At 50.7% G+C, this 17896-nt stretch overlaps 1 protein-coding gene across 7 annotated transcripts in view; it reads left to right on the forward strand.

The window, feature by feature from the left end:
* Positions 1-17896, forward strand: part of DPP3 (dipeptidyl peptidase 3) — a 38742-nt gene that overhangs the window by 13884 nt on the left and 6962 nt on the right. For all 7 annotated transcript variants that reach the window (XM_058689743.1, XM_058689744.1, XM_058689746.1 and 4 more), the window contains exons 3-16: positions 303-392; positions 998-1135; positions 1967-2041; positions 2671-2764; positions 6369-6499; positions 6610-6740; positions 6816-6874; positions 9839-10033; positions 10230-10342; positions 10676-10768; positions 12128-12190; positions 12286-12410; positions 12533-12653; positions 13728-13907. In XM_058689743.1, coding sequence (XP_058545726.1) covers positions 303-392; positions 998-1135; positions 1967-2041; positions 2671-2764; positions 6369-6499; positions 6610-6740; positions 6816-6874; positions 9839-10033; positions 10230-10342; positions 10676-10768; positions 12128-12190; positions 12286-12410; positions 12533-12653; positions 13728-13907 — 1608 coding nt within the window. The remainder of the gene's footprint in view (positions 1-302; positions 393-997; positions 1136-1966; positions 2042-2670; positions 2765-6368; positions 6500-6609; positions 6741-6815; positions 6875-9838; positions 10034-10229; positions 10343-10675; positions 10769-12127; positions 12191-12285; positions 12411-12532; positions 12654-13727; positions 13908-17896) is intronic.

The following is a 17896-nucleotide window of genomic DNA, read 5'->3' on the forward strand; positions in this document are numbered from 1 at the left end:
GGGCTTTTGAGGTCAGGTGAGATGGCTGCAGGTAGCTGAGAAGGTGCTGGGCAGAGTGGGAACAAAGGTGGATGTGTTTGGGGGCTGCCGAAAAGACTGGTTTGGCTGGACAATGGGTGTGTGAAAATTGGTCTGTGAAAGTATTTTGCGGCCAGACTGGGTCCTGCTGGGATCTGGATCCTGCCCCCAGATTTCCCAGCCTCACCTATACTTGTTCCTCTGGGTGTTGACATCTCAGGAGGGAACCTCCCTGGGGTGGGGGAGGCTGTGTTTCCAGGTCTCTGATGCCCACCTTCCCCTAGGCGTTCCTGGTCTATGCTGCAGGTATCTACTCCAACATGGGCAACTACAAGTCCTTTGGCGACACCAAGTTTGTTCCCAACCTGCCCAAGGTGAGTTGAGGGAAGGCTGGGGAAGGTGAGGAATTGGGGGCCAGTGGGATGGTAGGGGGAGCCTAAGCGGAGCCTTGACCATGTCCCTGCCATGCTGCATGACTCTGGGTAAGCCAGCCAGCCTTGCTGGGCATTGTAGCCTCCTCACATATAAGGGGAAAGCAGTGTTTCTTCCTGACCGTGCTGACCTGAGCGTCACACGGGGGAAGGATGTGGAAATGTTCTGTGAACTGTGAAGTGCTTGTAAAATTCGGGCCTGGTCATCGCTGGGGATGGTAGAGAGGCCTGGGCACGGGCGTCCCTCACTGGCACTGTGGAGACCAAGCACATCCGGCAGATGCAGTTCTTACACCAGGGCTCTGAGCTCTAACTGCATACATAAATCGCGTGGCCGTCTTGTTGAAACGCAGCTTCTGGCTGAACAGGTCTGCAGCGGGGCCTGAGCATCCACATTTCTCCAGCAACACCAACACCACTGGTCCATCGACCGCACTTTGAGCCGGAAGGTCTTAGGCTGTGGGAGAAGGGCTGCGGGGTGGGTGTGGAGGGTCCAGAAGACAGCCTTGGGTGGTGTGGCCGAGCCAATGGCCTCTCCTCTCCTGCAGGAGAAGCTGGAACGTGTGATCCTGGGAAGTAAGGCTGCTCAGCAGAACCCGGCAGAAGTCAGGAGCCTCTGGCAGACCTGCGGGGAGCTCATGTTCTCTCTGGAGCCGCGGCTTCGACACCTCGGGCTGGGGAAGGAGGTGAGGCCCCCCAACCATACAGGAGAGAGGAATGCTTTGAAGCTACCTGGCATGGAGGGAAGGGTACCTGATAGGCAGTGGGCTTTGCCTCACAGTCTTAAGGCCGAGCTGCTCACACGACTGTGGGCTTCAGTTTGGTCATTTGTAAACTAGGAAGCAAGCTGGATGGAATGCTTTCTTTCCTTTTTTTAATACTTAAAAAAATTTTTTTAAATGCTTATTGTGTATTTTTGAGAGAGAGAGACAGAGCATGAGCAGGGCAGGTATGGAGAGAGAGGGAGACACAGAATCTGAAGCAGGCTCCAGGCTCTGAGCTGTCAGCACAGAGCCCGACACAGGGATCGAACTCACAAGCTGTGAGATCATGACCTGACCCGAAGTCGGCTGCTTAACTGACTGAGCCACCAGGCGCCCCTGGATGGAGAGCTTTCTGAAAGCCCTTCCAGTTCTGAAGTCTGGGGTGGTGTGTGCAGAAGGGAAGGAGAGGAGCCAAGAGTGAGAGGGAGCTGAGGAAGGGAAGAAGGGAGAGGAGGGAGCCTAGGCTTCCCGCCCCTGGAGGCCACGCAGCAGCTGTGTGGTGTGAGGGATGTGACAAGCCTGTGTGAGGGGCCAGCCTGTGAAAGACTGGAGCGGAGCTGCAGGAAAGCTAGAGATGGACCTCTCTTTGTTATTTGTGTTACAGTTTTTCCCCCAGGAAAGAGATGGAGGGGGCGGGGTGGAGGCTGCTGGGAGGAGGTACAGGAAACCTGGGGCTGTGGGGGGAAGTGTGCCGGGAAGGGAGTCTCCCCACCTCAGCAATTCCTTCTTTCTGTCCATCCCCTTCCTCAACAGGGAATCACCACCTATTTCTCCGGGGATTGCACCATGGAAGATGCCAAACTGGCCCAAGACTTTCTGGACTCACAGGTTTGAGGACTGGGGACTCAGGACAGTGGTTTGACGGGACCCCCTCATCGCCAGCACCCACTCTGGGTCTCAGCTTGGGACCAGAGACACTGGCATCTTGGGTGTTTGAGGCGGACAAGACTTGGGAATCCTTGTCCAAGAGTCGGCCTGGCCCCAGTGAAGACGACATTCCCACGCGTGGCTGTGACAGAGCTGCCCCCGCCCGCCCCAGACTGAAGGCCTTAATGACAGCCTCAAGGCAGGACGACACAGAGCATCAGAGCCGCTTCCCGTTGGGCCCTGGCTTCCACATGAAGCCCACATGAACCTCCCAGAAGCTGTGTGACCAGTTTCACGTCTGCTGCCTTGCAGAGCCCTGGGTTAGCTGAGGGCATGCAGTGCTGGGCACAGTCGGGTCAGCACTTAGTAAACGTTAGTGCTCAGCGTGTAGAGCAGAACTGGAGAGCCTGGCCCGCCTGCCCACCTGCTCCCCCCACCCCCGTCCAGCTGCCTTGGGCAGCTTCCCCCAGCGGCCCCGGCCTGCTTTGCTTCTGTATCTTCTCTCCCTGGTGTGGCTCTTTCCCTACTCCCACCTTGCAGCCCCCTCTGGACTTTAGCCTTCCCCAGACCCGTGCCCTGGTCTTTTCCAGAACCTCAGTGCCTACAACACGCGGCTCTTCAAGGATGTCGACCAGGATGGGAAGCCCCGCTATGAGGTGCGGCTGGCTTCTGTGCTTGGCACGGGTGAGCTGCTTCACACACCCCTTCTACTCCTGCCTCAGTGCTCCTGGACCAGGGCAGAGGGGGCTGGACTGAGGACAGGGGCTGGTGGGTTATGCGGGAGCTGCAGGGAAGAACGGTCATGATAGTCACGGCGCATGTTGATTGCAGACTCACCGGGTGCCGTGCTCTGTGTACAGGGGTACCTGTGAGGGAATGCTTGCCCCAGTGCTGGCTGTGACAGTAAAGAAATGGGGGGAAACATGACGACAGGGAAAGGGCTTCCGTTCCACTTGGCAGATGTTACTGCTGCAAGCCTCTAACGGGAGCCGTGTTGGGCATGATCCCCATCACAAAAAATAACAACCCACGTAAATAATGGGAAGAGAGGCTGGGCCATATGCCCCTTGACAGCCTAGAAGAGAAATCCAGACTATACATCAGTGAAGACCATATATGTCTTGGAGGCTGGGGGGGAATCTAGAAAGTTTGAGATGGCTAACGTACTAAAGTCTGCTTCCTAACTATCAGGTACCCTCAGGGTAAAGCCCAAAACCACCCCTAAGGGCTGTGTCATTCAAAACTCTTTTTTTTTTTTTTTTAATGTTTGTTTATTTTGAGAGAGAGAGAGAGAGAGAGAGAGAATCCCAAGCACGTTCCACACTGTCAGTGCAGAGTCCTACGTGGGGCTTGATCTCACAAACCAAGAGATCATGACCTGAGCTGAAACCAAGAGTCGGACACTTAACCAACTGAGCCACCCAGGCACCCCTGTCATTCAGAACTCTTTGCAAATGAAGAATCTATTTCAAATTTGCCTGAACCAGAACCCAAGTACTTAACAGGCTTGAGTAATTAAGAAGCCTGGAGTAGGACTGCTCAGACAGTATCCTGAGAAATTTCTCTCTCCGTGTCTTGGCTCAGCTCTCTGACTTCATCCATGGCATGTTCCTCCCACACGGGGCCTGATAGTGGACCAGCCTGGCCAGTCCAGCAGAAAGAGAGCCCTCTTCTCCCAGAAGTTTCTTCATAAGGTCTGGGAGTGGCTCCAGTTTCCCTGTCCTGCATACCATATTTATCTGTGAACCAATCCCTGTGGTCAGGGACGGATACCTCATTGTCTAGACCCTGATCCCAAGCCTACCTCAGAGCCAGGTGATGAGGTCAGCCCCTCCCACTCACCTGAACTGGAGGTGGTCCTGGTGGAGGATTCTCAGAGGAAAGTTGGGGTCTGTTCCCAGGTGAGAGGGAAATGTATTCAGTATGGACAGAAATATCCAGGCCCCTGTGAGGGCCTTTGCAACCTGGCCCTCCCTTTTCCACTCACTTGCCTCCTCCCAGCCCCCAGCCTCATATTCCTGCAAGCCTCCCACTTAGACTCTGTGCCCCAGCCACACTCAGCAGCTTCCAGTCCTCTGAAAACCCCTTGTTCTCATGTACGCTGTCCAGGACTTGGCACAGTCGGATCCCTTTCCCACCTCAAATGCTTCCCTCCCTCCGCTCATGTGATGAATACCTACCCATCCTTAAGACTGTGCTTGAACACCACCTCCAGGACCTTTCCCTGCCTTTCGATGACTTTCCTTCTCTTTTCCCACCAGCAACACCCAGTAATTCCCCAGGTTTCTTGCAGTTGCTGTTGACTACAGGCTCCTCAAGGGGAGGAATTGTAGGTTTCGTTCACCAGTGTCTCCCCACTGGCCAGCACGTGGCAGAGACTCAGATATTGGTTGTGTGAAGAGGTGAAGATGCCTGGAGACCCACGCTGCTGGTGGAGGGAACAGCGTGAGCCCCAGAGCACGGTGGAAGGGGAGTTTAAGGATTGGCGAGTAGTTTGATTTGACTAAGGAAAGGGATATTGGGTTCGGGGGAGGAGAAGCTGGACCTGTACTTACATATACTCTACTGTGTACAGGACGGTGCCTGAGAACACCGCTCGGAGCCAGGCTGCCTGGGTGTACCTGTTGTGTTATCTATTGCTCTGTACAGATGCCCCCGCCCCCCCCCCCCCCCAAATTTAGTGATGGAAACCCACCTTTTCATGCTCACAGAGTCTCTGGGTCAGTAATTTGGCTGCGGCACGGTAGGAACAGCTGGTCCCTGGTGACGATGTCCGAGGCCTCAGCTGCGAAAACTCAGAGGCTGGGGGGTCATCAATAGCCAGGGGTTTGGAATCACCCGCAGGCTGTCACTCACACATCTATCTGGTAGAAGATGCTAGCTGCCGGCCGGGACCTCAGCAGGGGCCAAAGCACCCCATGCGGTTTCTTTGCGTCATTCACGGTGGCTAGGGTTCCCAGAGAGCCGGGCAGGAGCTGCGTCACCATCTATGACCTGGTCTCAGCATCACTTTTGCTATAGTCGCAAGTCTGCCCAGCGTCAAGAGGACGGAAAAGAGCCCCCGCATCCTAATGGGGGATGTCATATTTGGGACATGGGAAATGTCACATTGGGTCATGGGAAACACCATGGTTATCTTTTTTTCTTAAACATAATCTAGAAGTACATCGTACTGCTCAGGAACAACAAGCAAAACACAACAAATCACAAATTTGGTGGCATAAAACAACACACATTTATTTGGCCACTGTTTGGAGGTCCAAAGTCAAAAACAAGTTCCAGAAGGAACTGGAGCCTCCAGGGGAAATACTCTTTCAGCTTCCTTCCTAGAATGCCAACCTTCTAGAGGCTGCCTGCTATCGTTGACTCATGTCCCCTTCCTCCCCTCTCTCCAGCCTCCTTCTCTCATCACGTCTCCTGCTTCCTGTTCACCCTCTTGTCTCCTTGTAAGATCCGCTGTGATTACATTTAGGGGATAGCTGTCTTTTTAAATACAGTTTGCCACCCTAGGTTTGAATCCTGCTCTGCCATTTGCTGCCCGGGTGACCTTCGGAAACTTACTTTACCTCTCGGTGCCTTTGTTTCCCCATCTGTAAAATGGAGATCACTCCCCCTAGAGCTGACGTGAGGCTTAAATGAGTTAACATGTGTGCAATACTTAGAACGTTTCAAAAAACTTTTTTTAACGTTTATTTATTTTTGAGAGGGAGAGACAGAGCGTGAGCAGGGGAGGGGCAGAGAGAGACGGAGACACAGAATCCGAAGCAGGCTCCAGGCTCCGAGCTGTCAGCACAGAGCCCGATGCGGGGCTTGAACTCAGAGACCGTGAGATCATGACCTGAGCTGAAGTTGGACGCTCAACGGACTGAACCACCCAGGCGCCCCAAGAACATTTCATATTATGGGGGTGCCTGGGTGGCTCAGTTGGTTGAGTGTTTGATTCTGGATTTCGGCTCAGGTCATGATCGTAGGGTTGTGGGATCAAGTCCTGTGTCGGGCTCCTCGCTGAGTGTGAAGTCTGCTTAGGATTCATTCTCTCTCTCTCTCTCTCTCTCTCTCTCTGTCTTTCTTCCCCCACCTTCTGCTCCTCTCCCGCGCTCATGCACTCTCTCTCTCTCTAAAAAGAGAAAAAGAACATTTCATATTAGGTAATATATGTATATTTGAAAATGAAAGTTTATACTAGTTTCCGTAGGCAGTGGGGAGTTGTCGAAGATCTTAGAATAAGAGAGTGTCGCGGTGCGAAGCCTGCTGGGGTGTTTTACACTAGCAATCCTTCTTCCCTCAGAGTCTGCTCTGCCTTCCGAAATGACGTCCAGGCTGAAGAGCTATGAATTCCGTGGGAACCATTTTCAGGTGACGCGGGGGGACTATGCACCTATCCTCCAGAAGGTGGTGGAGCACCTGGAGAAAGCCAAGGTAGGGCTGGCTGGGGGCTGAGGCGTGCAAGCTCCAGATCCCTCTGGGCATCAGAGACAAGTCAGGACAAGTGGGTGGCCTGAGACTGACCGACCATTGCTCCCCCCCAGGCATATGCAGCCAACAGCCAGCAGGAACAGATGCTGGCTCAGTACATAGAGAGTTTCACCCAGGGCTCCATCGAGGCCCACAAGAGGGGCTCCCGCTTCTGGATACAGGACAAAGGCCCCATCGTAGAGAGGTGAGGCACGAGCCTTCACCCCGGCTGCCCCCCTCCTGCCTGCCCCTTTTCTATCTCTGCCCTTTTCTCCCCCAGTTACATCGGGTTCATCGAGAGCTACCGAGACCCCTTTGGTTCCCGTGGAGAGTTTGAAGGTAACTTCTGGGAGAAGGGGGTCAGCTTACAAACCCTTATCCCATGTCCCCTGAGAGTTCTCCCCTCCCCCTTGGCAGTAATAACAACAATAATCAGAACCAGTGTTGATGATTTACCACGTAGCCCTTAACTGTATTAGCTCCTTTGGACATCATCGTCCCATGAGAATTGCTATCCTCACTGTACAGAGGTGGTGACAGAGTTTGGTGAGTGGCTAAGCCTGGAACCTCGGCTCTGAGCCACTTTGCTGTTCTGCCTTTGCTGTCTGGTCCAGAGCCCAGCTTTGCCACTCACCGGCTGTGTGACCTCCCCAGCTGTGTAAACCCAGAGATGAGCATCCCTCACTCCCTTTCAGGTGTCGTGGGAAGTGAGGTATTCCATGTAGGCTGTCAACGCAATGCCAGGCACATGAAAGGTGCTGGGTGAGTGGGAGCATAATTAACATCACGATTGTGAACTTGACTTGGCTGCTGTCATCCCAGGGCAGGTGGGAAGCTGCCTTAGCCTCCATGTCTATGCCTATATCCCCAGCCATCCAGCCTGAGGATTTAGACTTCTGTGCCAAGCCTTATCCTCCCCAGCGCCTGGAGATAGAGTCTGAAGCATCCAGCTGCTAGAAGCCAGAGAGATTAGCGTGGGAGGAGAGAGGAAAGCCGCAACAGCCCCTGGGGGCAGCTTAGATCTGAGCTCATAGATGCAGGCCGAGGGGGCAGGTGATACAGGTACCAGAGGGGAGGACAGGGGTGTGCACCTGCAGCTTCTGTGCCTGGGTCCTGATTCTCCAGGCCTCTCTCAGGGTCAAGACCCCAGAATCTCCTAAGCAGCCTTGATCTCAGAGGCTCCCCTTTTTACCCCAGTTCATTGTGATTATTAGAAAACTAGTCCATGTTCGTGGTCACAAATTTTGAAAGTAGAGGAAAAAAAATCATCTGTGATTGCACCCACCTCAAGGTTAAAATTGGGAATGTACATTGTGATTTTCATTTTTATATAGAGCTGTAAATGTTTCAAAATGTGTGTGTGGGGGGGGATTTAAAAATCCGTGTTTGTTGTAAGTAATTGGAACAATACCTAAGTATGTAGGATACAATGTGAAATTTCTCCCCTGTGACACTCCTCTCCGGAGGTCACCACTGTTCACGGTTCACTAAAGGTCTTTCCAGAGCTTTGTTTAAGCACGCACACACACGCACACACACACACACACACACACACACACACACACACACACACATGCAACTTTTAATTTGTCCAGGTAAATGAGGTCATGCTGTATATATTGTTCTGCCACTTGCTTTTTTTTACTGAATGTTTTGGATATCTTTTCAAATCAGTATGTATCGACCTACCATGTTCTTTTTATCTTTTTTATTTTTATTTTTTATTATTAAAAAAATTTTTTTAATGTTTATTTCTTTTTGAGAGAGAGAAAGACAGACAGAGTGCAAGCAGGGGAGGGGCAGAGAGAGAGAGAGAGAGAGAGAGACAGACACAGAATCCGAAGCAGGCTCCAGGCTCCAAGCTGGCAGCACAGAGCCTGACTCAGGGCTCAGACTCACGAACTGTGATGTCATGACCTGAGCCAAAGTCGGACGCTCAACTGACTGAGCCACTCAGGTGCCCCAATATTCCTTTCACTTTTACTTATTTATTTTTTTAAGTAGGCTCCACACCCAACGTGGATCTTGAACTCACGACCCAAAGATCAAGAGTCACATGCTCTACCAACTGAGCCAGCCAGGCTCCCCCCATGTTCTATTCAGTAGCTGCATAATATTATAATTTCCCATGACATTCAGTATTGTGCTACACATCTAACAGTTACATGGTGTGCCATCATATAGCCGCCCCCTAATTTATTTAACCAGTCCCTGAGATTTCTTTTTCTTCTTTGCTATTTTATTATATTTTTAAAAAATTTTTTTAGCTTTTATTTATTTTTGAGAGACAGAGAGAAACAGAGCATGATTGGGGAGGAGCAGAGAGAGAAGGAGACACAGAATCCGAAGCAGGCTCCAGGCTCTGAGCTGTCAGCACAGACCCCGATGCGGGGCTTGAACCCACGAACCCATGAGATCATGACCCAAGCTGAAGTCAGACGCCTCACTGACTGAGCCACCCAGGTGCCCCTCTTTGTTATTTTAATCATCCCAGCTTCCTGGCCTGTGTCAATTCCACCTGACAGAGTGGCTCCGGACAGGGAGGCTTCGTCCAGTCTAACCCTTGGCCAAGTTAATCCATTCTTTGCAAGAGCCTGACCAGGCAGTAGTCTAGGCCAGTCCTTTCCAAAGTATAGGTCATGCAGGGTTAACACGAATTACACCATGAAGGGTTCAGTGCTAAGCAGCAAGGGGTCTTGCCTACAGGACTCTTCAGTACCTCTAATATGCAAACGTACATTAGGAATCTAAAAAGTTAGTGATATAGTGGTATCCAAACTTATTTAACCGGGAAGCTCTTTCTTTATGAAGGCTTTTATAGAAACAGCATTTTATGGAGTACAACTTTAGAAACTGTGCTTTAAGCTGGGAACTCCTAGCTTAAAAACTCCTCTTTAAATCTAAAAGGATCAGCCCCAGCCCTCCTGCATAGCAGCCTCACCTTGTAAGTCAGATGCTCTAGCCATGCAGGGCAGCTCAGTTTCTCCAAAAAGAAGAGCATCTTTTTTGTTCATGCAGTCCCTTCCACTGAGAATCCGATCCTTTACCCACCGCCCCCTATGTGCTCCCCGCGATCTCCTTTAAGATCCATCTCAGGTGTTACCCACTGAAGCCTTCTCCTTACAGCCCACCCACCCCAGTGACCTCCACGAAGGCAGGGCCAGGCCTGGGTCACTGTTCTCCCCAGTGGCCGGCAAAGGGTATTGCACACAGCAGGCATTCAATACATGCGTGATGGCTGGAAGTGGGGTATAGGATCCCTTCCAAGCCCTGCCAGCCCACAGCCCCCCTCCTTCCCTGCAGGCTTTGTGGCCATGGTGAACAAGGCCATGAGTGCCAAGTTTGAGTGTCTGGTGGCAAGCGCAGAACAGCTGCTGAAGGAGCTGCCCTGGCCCCCGGCCTTCGAGAAGGACAAGTTCCTCAGCCCCGACTTCACCTCCCTGGATGTTCTCACCTTCTCTGGCTCTGGCATCCCTGCTGGCATCAACATCCCCAACTGTGAGCTTCCTCAGGCCCCTGAAGCCATCACGGTATCCCCCCTGAGCCTCCAGGGTCACCCCTCCCCCTCACACACTCGCCCTGGCCACATGCTGCCCTAATCAGTTCTCCATCGCAGCCTGGTCCCCTTGTCTCGACTCCTTGTCTGTGGCCTTGATTTTTGCCCCTCTTCCGGTTCCCTCCCCGCCTTCTCCAGATGACGACCTAAGGCAGACGGAAGGCTTTAAGAACGTGTCACTGGGGAACGTGCTGGCTGTGGCCTACGCTACGCAGCGGGAGAAGCTTACCTTCCTGGAGGAGGATGACAAGGTGGGCACTGGCAGCCCGAGGGTCTGGGTTGGGCCTGGCCTGACCTCAGCTGACACGGGAAGGCAGAGGGGTCCTGGGCAGGGAGAGGAAAGAGCAGGGCCAACCACTTCCCAGCCTGGTGGCCCTGTGACTTGGCCTGTTTGCTCACCTGTCAAACAGTGGAGGCAATTCCTTCCTCCTGGGTTGTTGCAAGGGTGAGGTGGGCCATGCGGTGCCCTGCGCAGAGCTTGGCATAAAGTAGACGGCGGGCCCTCTGCCTGGCAGCAGGGGCATTAGTGGCTTTGCGGCTGTGGTGGGGCGGCAGACAGCGTGGGTCTCTACTTGTCTTGGCAGGACCTGTACATCCGCTGGAAGGGGCCCTCCTTTGATGTGCAGGTGGGACTGCACGAGCTGCTGGGACACGGCAGCGGCAAGCTCTTTGTGCAGGTGAGAACGCGCCTGCAGCTCCCCTCCCCCGGGATCAACTCCACCCTGGATGAGTCTGCTTCAGTCTTTGTGCTCAGGGGTTCTGGGTTAGCTGGGGAAAATGGCCCCTTAATGAGGGGAGTTCCTATCTCTCCCTCCCCTAAGATGTCCCAGGAGCCTCAAGGGTGCAGGGCCTGCAGGACAGTCCAGCTGCGGTCTGAACAGGTCTGAACAGGAAGACTTGCGAGGCTCAGGCCAGGGAAGCCTGCCCTGGGGGTGTGACTCAGATAGCCCCAGGGACAGGGAGGCTGCGAGGGGCAGTCTCTGGATGCACCCAGTCCTGAGGCTGCAGCATGGTCTGTCTTTGTTCTACTTACTGTTCCCTGGAGCCTGTACCTCTCCAGGTATTACAGGGAGTCACTTCTTCCCAGGGCAGCCCCTTCCTGCCAGCCGGCCAGAATGGCTGGAGCCCCTTTGCCAACCACTCAGGGAGTATGGAGAAGACAGACAGCCTTTCTGCCAGGCTGAGAAGAGCCCATCCTGGACTGCTAGCATGGAACTGCACAAATGAGATGACCAGAGGCGGCTGGGGCCAGGACATTGGAGGGAGCGGGGTTCTGGGTTGGGCCTGTGCCCTGTGAGTTGGGGCACCTCACTGAGTGGGGAGGGGCTGGAGGTCAGGAGGATCCAGAGAGCAGCTAGTGAGGACAGCAGCCTGGCATTGGGCCCTGTCCAGCCTTTGAAGTCACAGGGAAATGTGGATAAGTGTGGCCACGCTATGTCCTTGGATAAGTCAGTTCTCCTTAGTGAGCCTCATTTGGCCCATCTGCAAAACAGGGACCCTGACTCCTACCACATGGGCTATTGTGAGGAATAAAAGCAAAGCCCTTGGGCTTGCCTGATACAGTAGGCCCTCTGAAAATAGGTGTTACTGTTGAGATAGTCCACTTTGGAGCTGAGAGTCTCTGAGCCTCAGTTTCCTCCTCTGTGGACGAGGGTGATAGGACCTCCCTCCGGGGCGGGGGGGGCAGTTATGAGGAATAAACGGCTGGTGCATAAAAAACACTTGGCACACGGAGTGGATAGCTTATTTGAGGCAGAGAATCACAGGCTGTGGGCTCTTCCAGCGTGGCAAGGGGCTGGGAAGCACAGGGGGGCAGCAGCCAAGCTTTCTGGCCCATCCACTGATACATATCTGGGGTCCAGAGATCCTAGGTCTGGGTTTTCAAGTGACGGGGGGTTCTGAGAGGGCAGCCAGTGTCACAGGACTCAGGTTTGGAGGCAGCAGCGTGCGGATGGCCTTTGAATCCCCGGGCTGAAGTCCTGGGCTGGGGCAGAGGCAGCTTTCCCTCATTGCCTCCTGTCATGACCCTTCTGCAGGATGAAAAAGGAGCATTTAACTTTGACCAGGAAACAGTGATCAACCCAGAGACGGGGGAGCAGGTGAGGGCGGCCTCGGTGGAGCCCCAGGGTGCTGGGCTGGGCGTGGCTGGGGGAGCAGCTGCCCCTAAGTCTGCTTCCTGGGCCTCCTCTCCCAGATTCAGAGCTGGTACCGGAGCGGGGAGACCTGGGACAGCAAGTTCAGCACCATCGCCTCTAGCTATGAAGAATGCCGGGCTGAAAGCGTGGGCCTCTACCTCTGCCTCAACCCCCAAGTGCTGGAGTATGAGCACCAGGCATGGGGGGGTGGGCCTGCTGTGTAGACGGAAGGTGTGCTGGCCGAGGGGTGGGTCAAAACCCAGGCAGCCTCTGACTGGCCCTGCCACCACCCTGTCCCTCCACCAGGATCTTTGGCTTTGAGGGGGCTGATGCGGAAGATGTGATCTATGTGAACTGGCTCAACATGGTTCGGGCCGGACTGCTCGCTCTGGAGTTCTACACCCCTGAGGTGTCTAGCTGGAGACAGGTAAGGACCAAGGTCAGGATTCTAGGTGTAGGGATTGGACAACCATATCTACCTACAAGGTACATGAACTGGGTTTAATCCCAGACTCTACTGCCTATGGTCGGGGGTGGGGAGGAGGGTGGGGAGCGTAAGTCACACTGTTGTGAGCCTCAGTGTCCCTGTCTGTGCAATGGGAGTAATAATCCCCCTGCCCCCTTCTGATGGCAAATCAGATGAGGTGATTTTACTATGACTGCTAATAGTTGACTTGTGTAGGACTTACTCTGTGCCCCACACGTTTCTAAGCACTTTACCTGAATTGACTTATTTGTTCCCAGTGTCAACCCCAGGAGGTAGGTGTGTTATTACTCTCATTGTAGACATAAGGCAATGGAGGCACAAAGAGATTAAGTAACTTGTTGGTAAGTAGCAGAGCCAGGATTCAAATCCAAGCGGTCTGCCTCCAGAGCTTTAGGCTAGACTGGTCAGTTATGAGATGTGTTTCGGAAATAAGGTAAGCAGTAGGGACGTTCTTGAAAGTTATACGAGTATGTTCTAAGGAGGCGATCTTATGTCATCAAAAGAGCACACGTTTTAGAGTCAGGAAACTTAGGTGTAAGTCCTTGCTCTCTGTAACAGCTGTGTGATCCTGAGCAAGTCAGTTCACCTCTCTGGGCCTCTGTTTTGTCCTCTGTAAACTGGGGATCCTGATGCTCACTTGGTCCCACTGTTGAATGCGAACAAGATGTGGAGGAGAAGGTGCTTGGTGACCTGGACTGCGGGGGACCCCCGGAGACATCTGCTGTCATCAGGGTGGGGTTTGGAGCAGAGAAAGGCATAGGGGTTGGTAAAGGGGAGCACAGGGCTCACGGTTCTGCCTGGGAATGGCCTTCCTATTTCCCAGGAAAGCCTGTCTTCCCTTGTGAGCAGAGAAGGGAGGAAGCATTTAAGGCAGAAAAAGGCCCACGGAATGAGGGAGAATACAATGGTAAGAATTAATTGACAGTTAATGAGCACATACTGTATGTTAGGCCCAACTCTTGATATGTCTTCCATCAGGGCTGCAAATGATTCCTTTCTTCTTGGCTCTGGCAGGCCCACATGCAGGCCCGGTTTGTGATCCTGAGGGTCTTGCTGGAGGCTGGCGAGGGACTCGTCACTGTCACTCCCACCACAGGCACTGACGGGCGGCCAGATGCCCGGGTCCGCCTTGACCGCAACAAGATCCGGTCTGTGGGCAAGCCTGCCCTGGAGCGGTTCCTCAGGAGACTTCAGGTAACCAGGGGCCTCTTGCCCTCCAGACTTGCTCTCCAGCACCACCTTGTAGCCTTCTGATCATCCGTTTATTTATTAATTTATTTTTATTTATTTATTCAGTCATTCGACAAGTCTGTATACCAAGTGTTACCACGTGCCAGGCACTGAGATGAAGGGAAGGCTTACTACTGAGAAGGGAAACAATAAACATGTGAACAATTAGTGAATGAGATCATTTCAAATCATGAAAAGACCTGTACAGGCAGTAAAACTTGGTGATGTGATAGCAAGCGAGATTGGAGGGGAAAGGGATGCAGAGCCCCCTTCGCCTGGGTGGTCAAAGAAGGCTTCTTGGAGGAGATGGTATTTAAGCTGGAACTTGAGTGGCAAGAGGAACCTTGGCTGTGAGAAGACATGAGAGCAGAAGAAACAGGAAGCACAACGTCTAGTTTGGGGATTGGAATGAGCTTCGTGGATTGAGGGACAGGAGGAGGCCTGGAGCTTAGTAGGTAAAGGACAGTGGTCAGCGCGGCCCTGGCTGCTCTCCCATGTCGAGATGCTTAGAGCCGGGACCTTTGGGGGTTCTGGTGTCAGTATTAACCAGCTGTGTGATTGGGGCAACATACTCTGCCTTGCTGGGCACCACTTTTCTCATGTGTTAAATGGGATACATTCCCTGCCTCACCTGGCAGGAATCACATGAAACGACATACTGAGATAAAGTGTCGTGTTCTCCAAGCCAGTGTGACGTTAGGTGTGGTCCATGGATCACCAGCATCACCCAGGAGCAGGCTACAAATGCAGATTCTTGGGCACCACCCCAGACCTGATTCAGAAGTTGTGAGAGCAGGGTCCAGGAATATGCATGTTTACCTGCCTGCTAGGTGAGTCTGACACTCAGCAAAGTTTAAGAGCCACTGAAGGCTCGCTCTTCATGGTGCAGCGACTTCCATTGGAGCTGGGTCCTGCCGGCTTTTTCAACCAGTAGAAGGCCCAGCTTTTCAATTCAGCAAATACCTCTGTGTTTATACTCCGGCCTATTTCCAGAAAGGCATTTTTTTTTTCTTTTTCTTTTTAAAAAACAATGATGTATTATTTAAAAAAAAATTTTTTTTTTAACGTTTATTTATTTTGGAGACAGAGAGAGACAGAGCATGAACAGGGGAGGGTCAGAGTGAGGGAGACACAGAATCCGAAACAGGCTCCAGGCTCTGAGCTGTCAGCACAGAGCCCGACGTGGGGCTCGAACTCACGGACCGCGAGATCATGACCTGAGCCGAAGTCGGCCGCCCAACTGACTGAGCCACCCAAGCGCCCCAAGAAAGGCATTTTTTTAAATAAAAGATATTTGGCCGTTAAAGTAAAATTAGAAATTAAACGTCAGTAGATGCAAAATGCAATATGATGTCTTAGATTCTGGAATAGAAGAAGGCCATTAATGGGACAACTAGTGAAATCTAAATTAGGTCTAGAGTTTAGTTGTTAGTAATGTACCAGTTTTGTACAATGTTAACAACAGGAGACGCTGGGCAAGGGGCATATGAGAACTCTTTGTTTTATCTTTGCAGCTTTTCTGCATATCTGAATTATTCCAAAATAGTTTGTTAATAGTAATAATAATAATAACAACAACAACACGTCACTAGGTGAAGGAGTCAAATCTCCCAAATCCTAGGCCAATATTGAACTGTGACTGAGTATTGAACAAGCACAAAGTGTTCCGTTCTAGGGACTGAACCAGTTCAGTCTCTGTATAAGAGGAATCATTCAGCAGGATGGACAGTGACCTCAGCAATAGTTTTACAGAAGAAACAGAATATGGAAGCATTTCTGGTGTGGCTCTTTGTTTTATTAGCCCCTTAGTAAAAGCCAAGAGCACAGCAAGGAGACCGCAAGCAGGGAAGATCAAGGCATTTCCATAAGGAGAGGCTTCAGCCGGGGTCACACACGCAGTCCATTTTGGCCCACCGTGTATTGTGAAAATTGGCGAGGTTGGGTATAAATCTGTATTTCTGTCTTCTTGGAAGGACTGGCATCAATAGGCTCAAGTCCCATGTGAACAAGAGGCTGAAACTAAGCAGGAGGCACCATATTTGGACATTTGGGCAGAGGTCCCCGTTGGTTTTCTTTACTAGAGCTCATAACCTTGTAACCCTGGGTCTAAGAGGAAGAGGCTTACCTGGTGGGAGCCCTAGCAGGAGTCCTACTTCGCCACCTGCAGATCGGCAGAAGTAAGGATCAGACCCACAAGATGTCAGATACTTGGAAAAGAGTCACATGGAACTCCCAGAAATAAACTATCCAGCCAATGAAACTAAAAATAGGCAGGTTAAACAAGTTTTAGATTCAGCTAAAGATAAAAGAAAATATACAGCAGGTAGCACAGAGACAAAGATAGAAATTTTAAAAGAGGGGCGTCTTGGTGGCTCAACTAGTTGAGCATCCAACTCTTGGTTTCAGCTCAGGTCATCTCACAGTTCGTTTTTGGGCTCTGCACTGAGCATGGCGCCTGCTTGAGATTCTCTCTCTCTTCCCCCCTGTCTCTCTCTCCTGCTCTGCTCTCTTTCTAAACACACACACACACACACACACACACACACACACACACACACACAAAACTTAAAAAGGAAAAAAAAAGAAAATTTAGAAGAGAAGTGGAGAGTCATGGGAGACAATGTGAAAAGGTCTAAGGAAGTAAACTGAAGCTTTAAGAGGAAAGGAGAGAGAGAGGGAGGGGGAAGACATATTAGAAGAGATAATGGCTGAGAATTTCCTAGAACTGAGTAAAGACCCAATTCATAAGTCCATCAAGTTTTAGAATTCAGGGAGGAGAAGGAAATACACAGAAAATAGAAGGGGAAAAATCACAAATATAAGAGCAGACACAAAGGAGCTGAAATACAACTATGGAGAAGACCAACAAGTCCAAAGTTGATTATTTGAAAAGATAATAAAATCGACAAACATTTGACAAGGTTTGTCAAGAAAAAGAGTGAAGACACAAATAAAAGTAGAAACTTAAAGGGCACATAAGTACAAATATATCAGAAACTTACGTCAATAAAATTCACTACTTTGTTGAAGTGGACAAATTCTTAGACAAATAAAACATACTGAAGTCCACTCATGAGTAGATGACTCGGATGGTCCTTCAGCCATTATAAAAATTAAATCAGTGATCTAAAGTCTTCATACAAAAAATACTAAGAGTTTTATAGGTGAATCCTTCAGAATATTCAAGTAACAGGTGGTATCAATCTTACATAAACTCTTCCAGATAATGGAAAAAGAGAGAATGTTCTCCACCTCATTTTATAATGCTAGTTTGACCTGGATACCAAAGTCAAAGATAGTTCCAAAAAGGAAAATGTAAATACCAAAATTCTAAACAAGATCCTAGCATACCAAATCTAGAAAACACCAACTTGGATTTGTCCCAGAAATGCAAGGTTTATTTAGCATTAGAAAATACATTTATGAAAATCGCATATTAACAGATTAAAAGAGAAAAACCACAATCATCTCAATAAATTTAGAAAAACTCTTAAAGACCTTTTATATCCATTTATGATAAAAAAAAAAAACAACTCTTTAAAAACTCAAGAGTTTAGGGGCATCTGGATGGCTCGGTTGAGTGTCCGACTTTGGCTCAGGTCATGATCTCGCAGTTTGTGAGTTCAAGCCCCGCATTGGGCTCTGTGCTGACAGCTCAGAGCCTGGAGCCTGCTTCAGATTCCATGTCTCCCTCTCTCTGCCCCTTCCCCGCTCATGCTCTGTCTCTCTCTGTCTCTCAAAAATGAATGAACATTTAAGAAAAAAAAATTTAAAAACCCAAAAACTCAAGAGTTGAAAAGAATTTTCTTAACTGATAAAGAATGTTTCAAAAAATGAAAATAGCTGTCAACTGTTGAAACACTACAACACTCCTTTTAAAATCAGAAAGAAGACCAAAATAAAATAAAATAAAAATTAGAAAGAAGACAAAAATGCTCCCTATTTCCACTTCT

The sequence above is a fragment of the Neofelis nebulosa genome, chromosome 10 (assembly GCF_028018385.1).
Source record: "Neofelis nebulosa isolate mNeoNeb1 chromosome 10, mNeoNeb1.pri, whole genome shotgun sequence".
In the NCBI taxonomy this organism is placed as follows: Eukaryota; Metazoa; Chordata; class Mammalia; order Carnivora; family Felidae; genus Neofelis; species Neofelis nebulosa.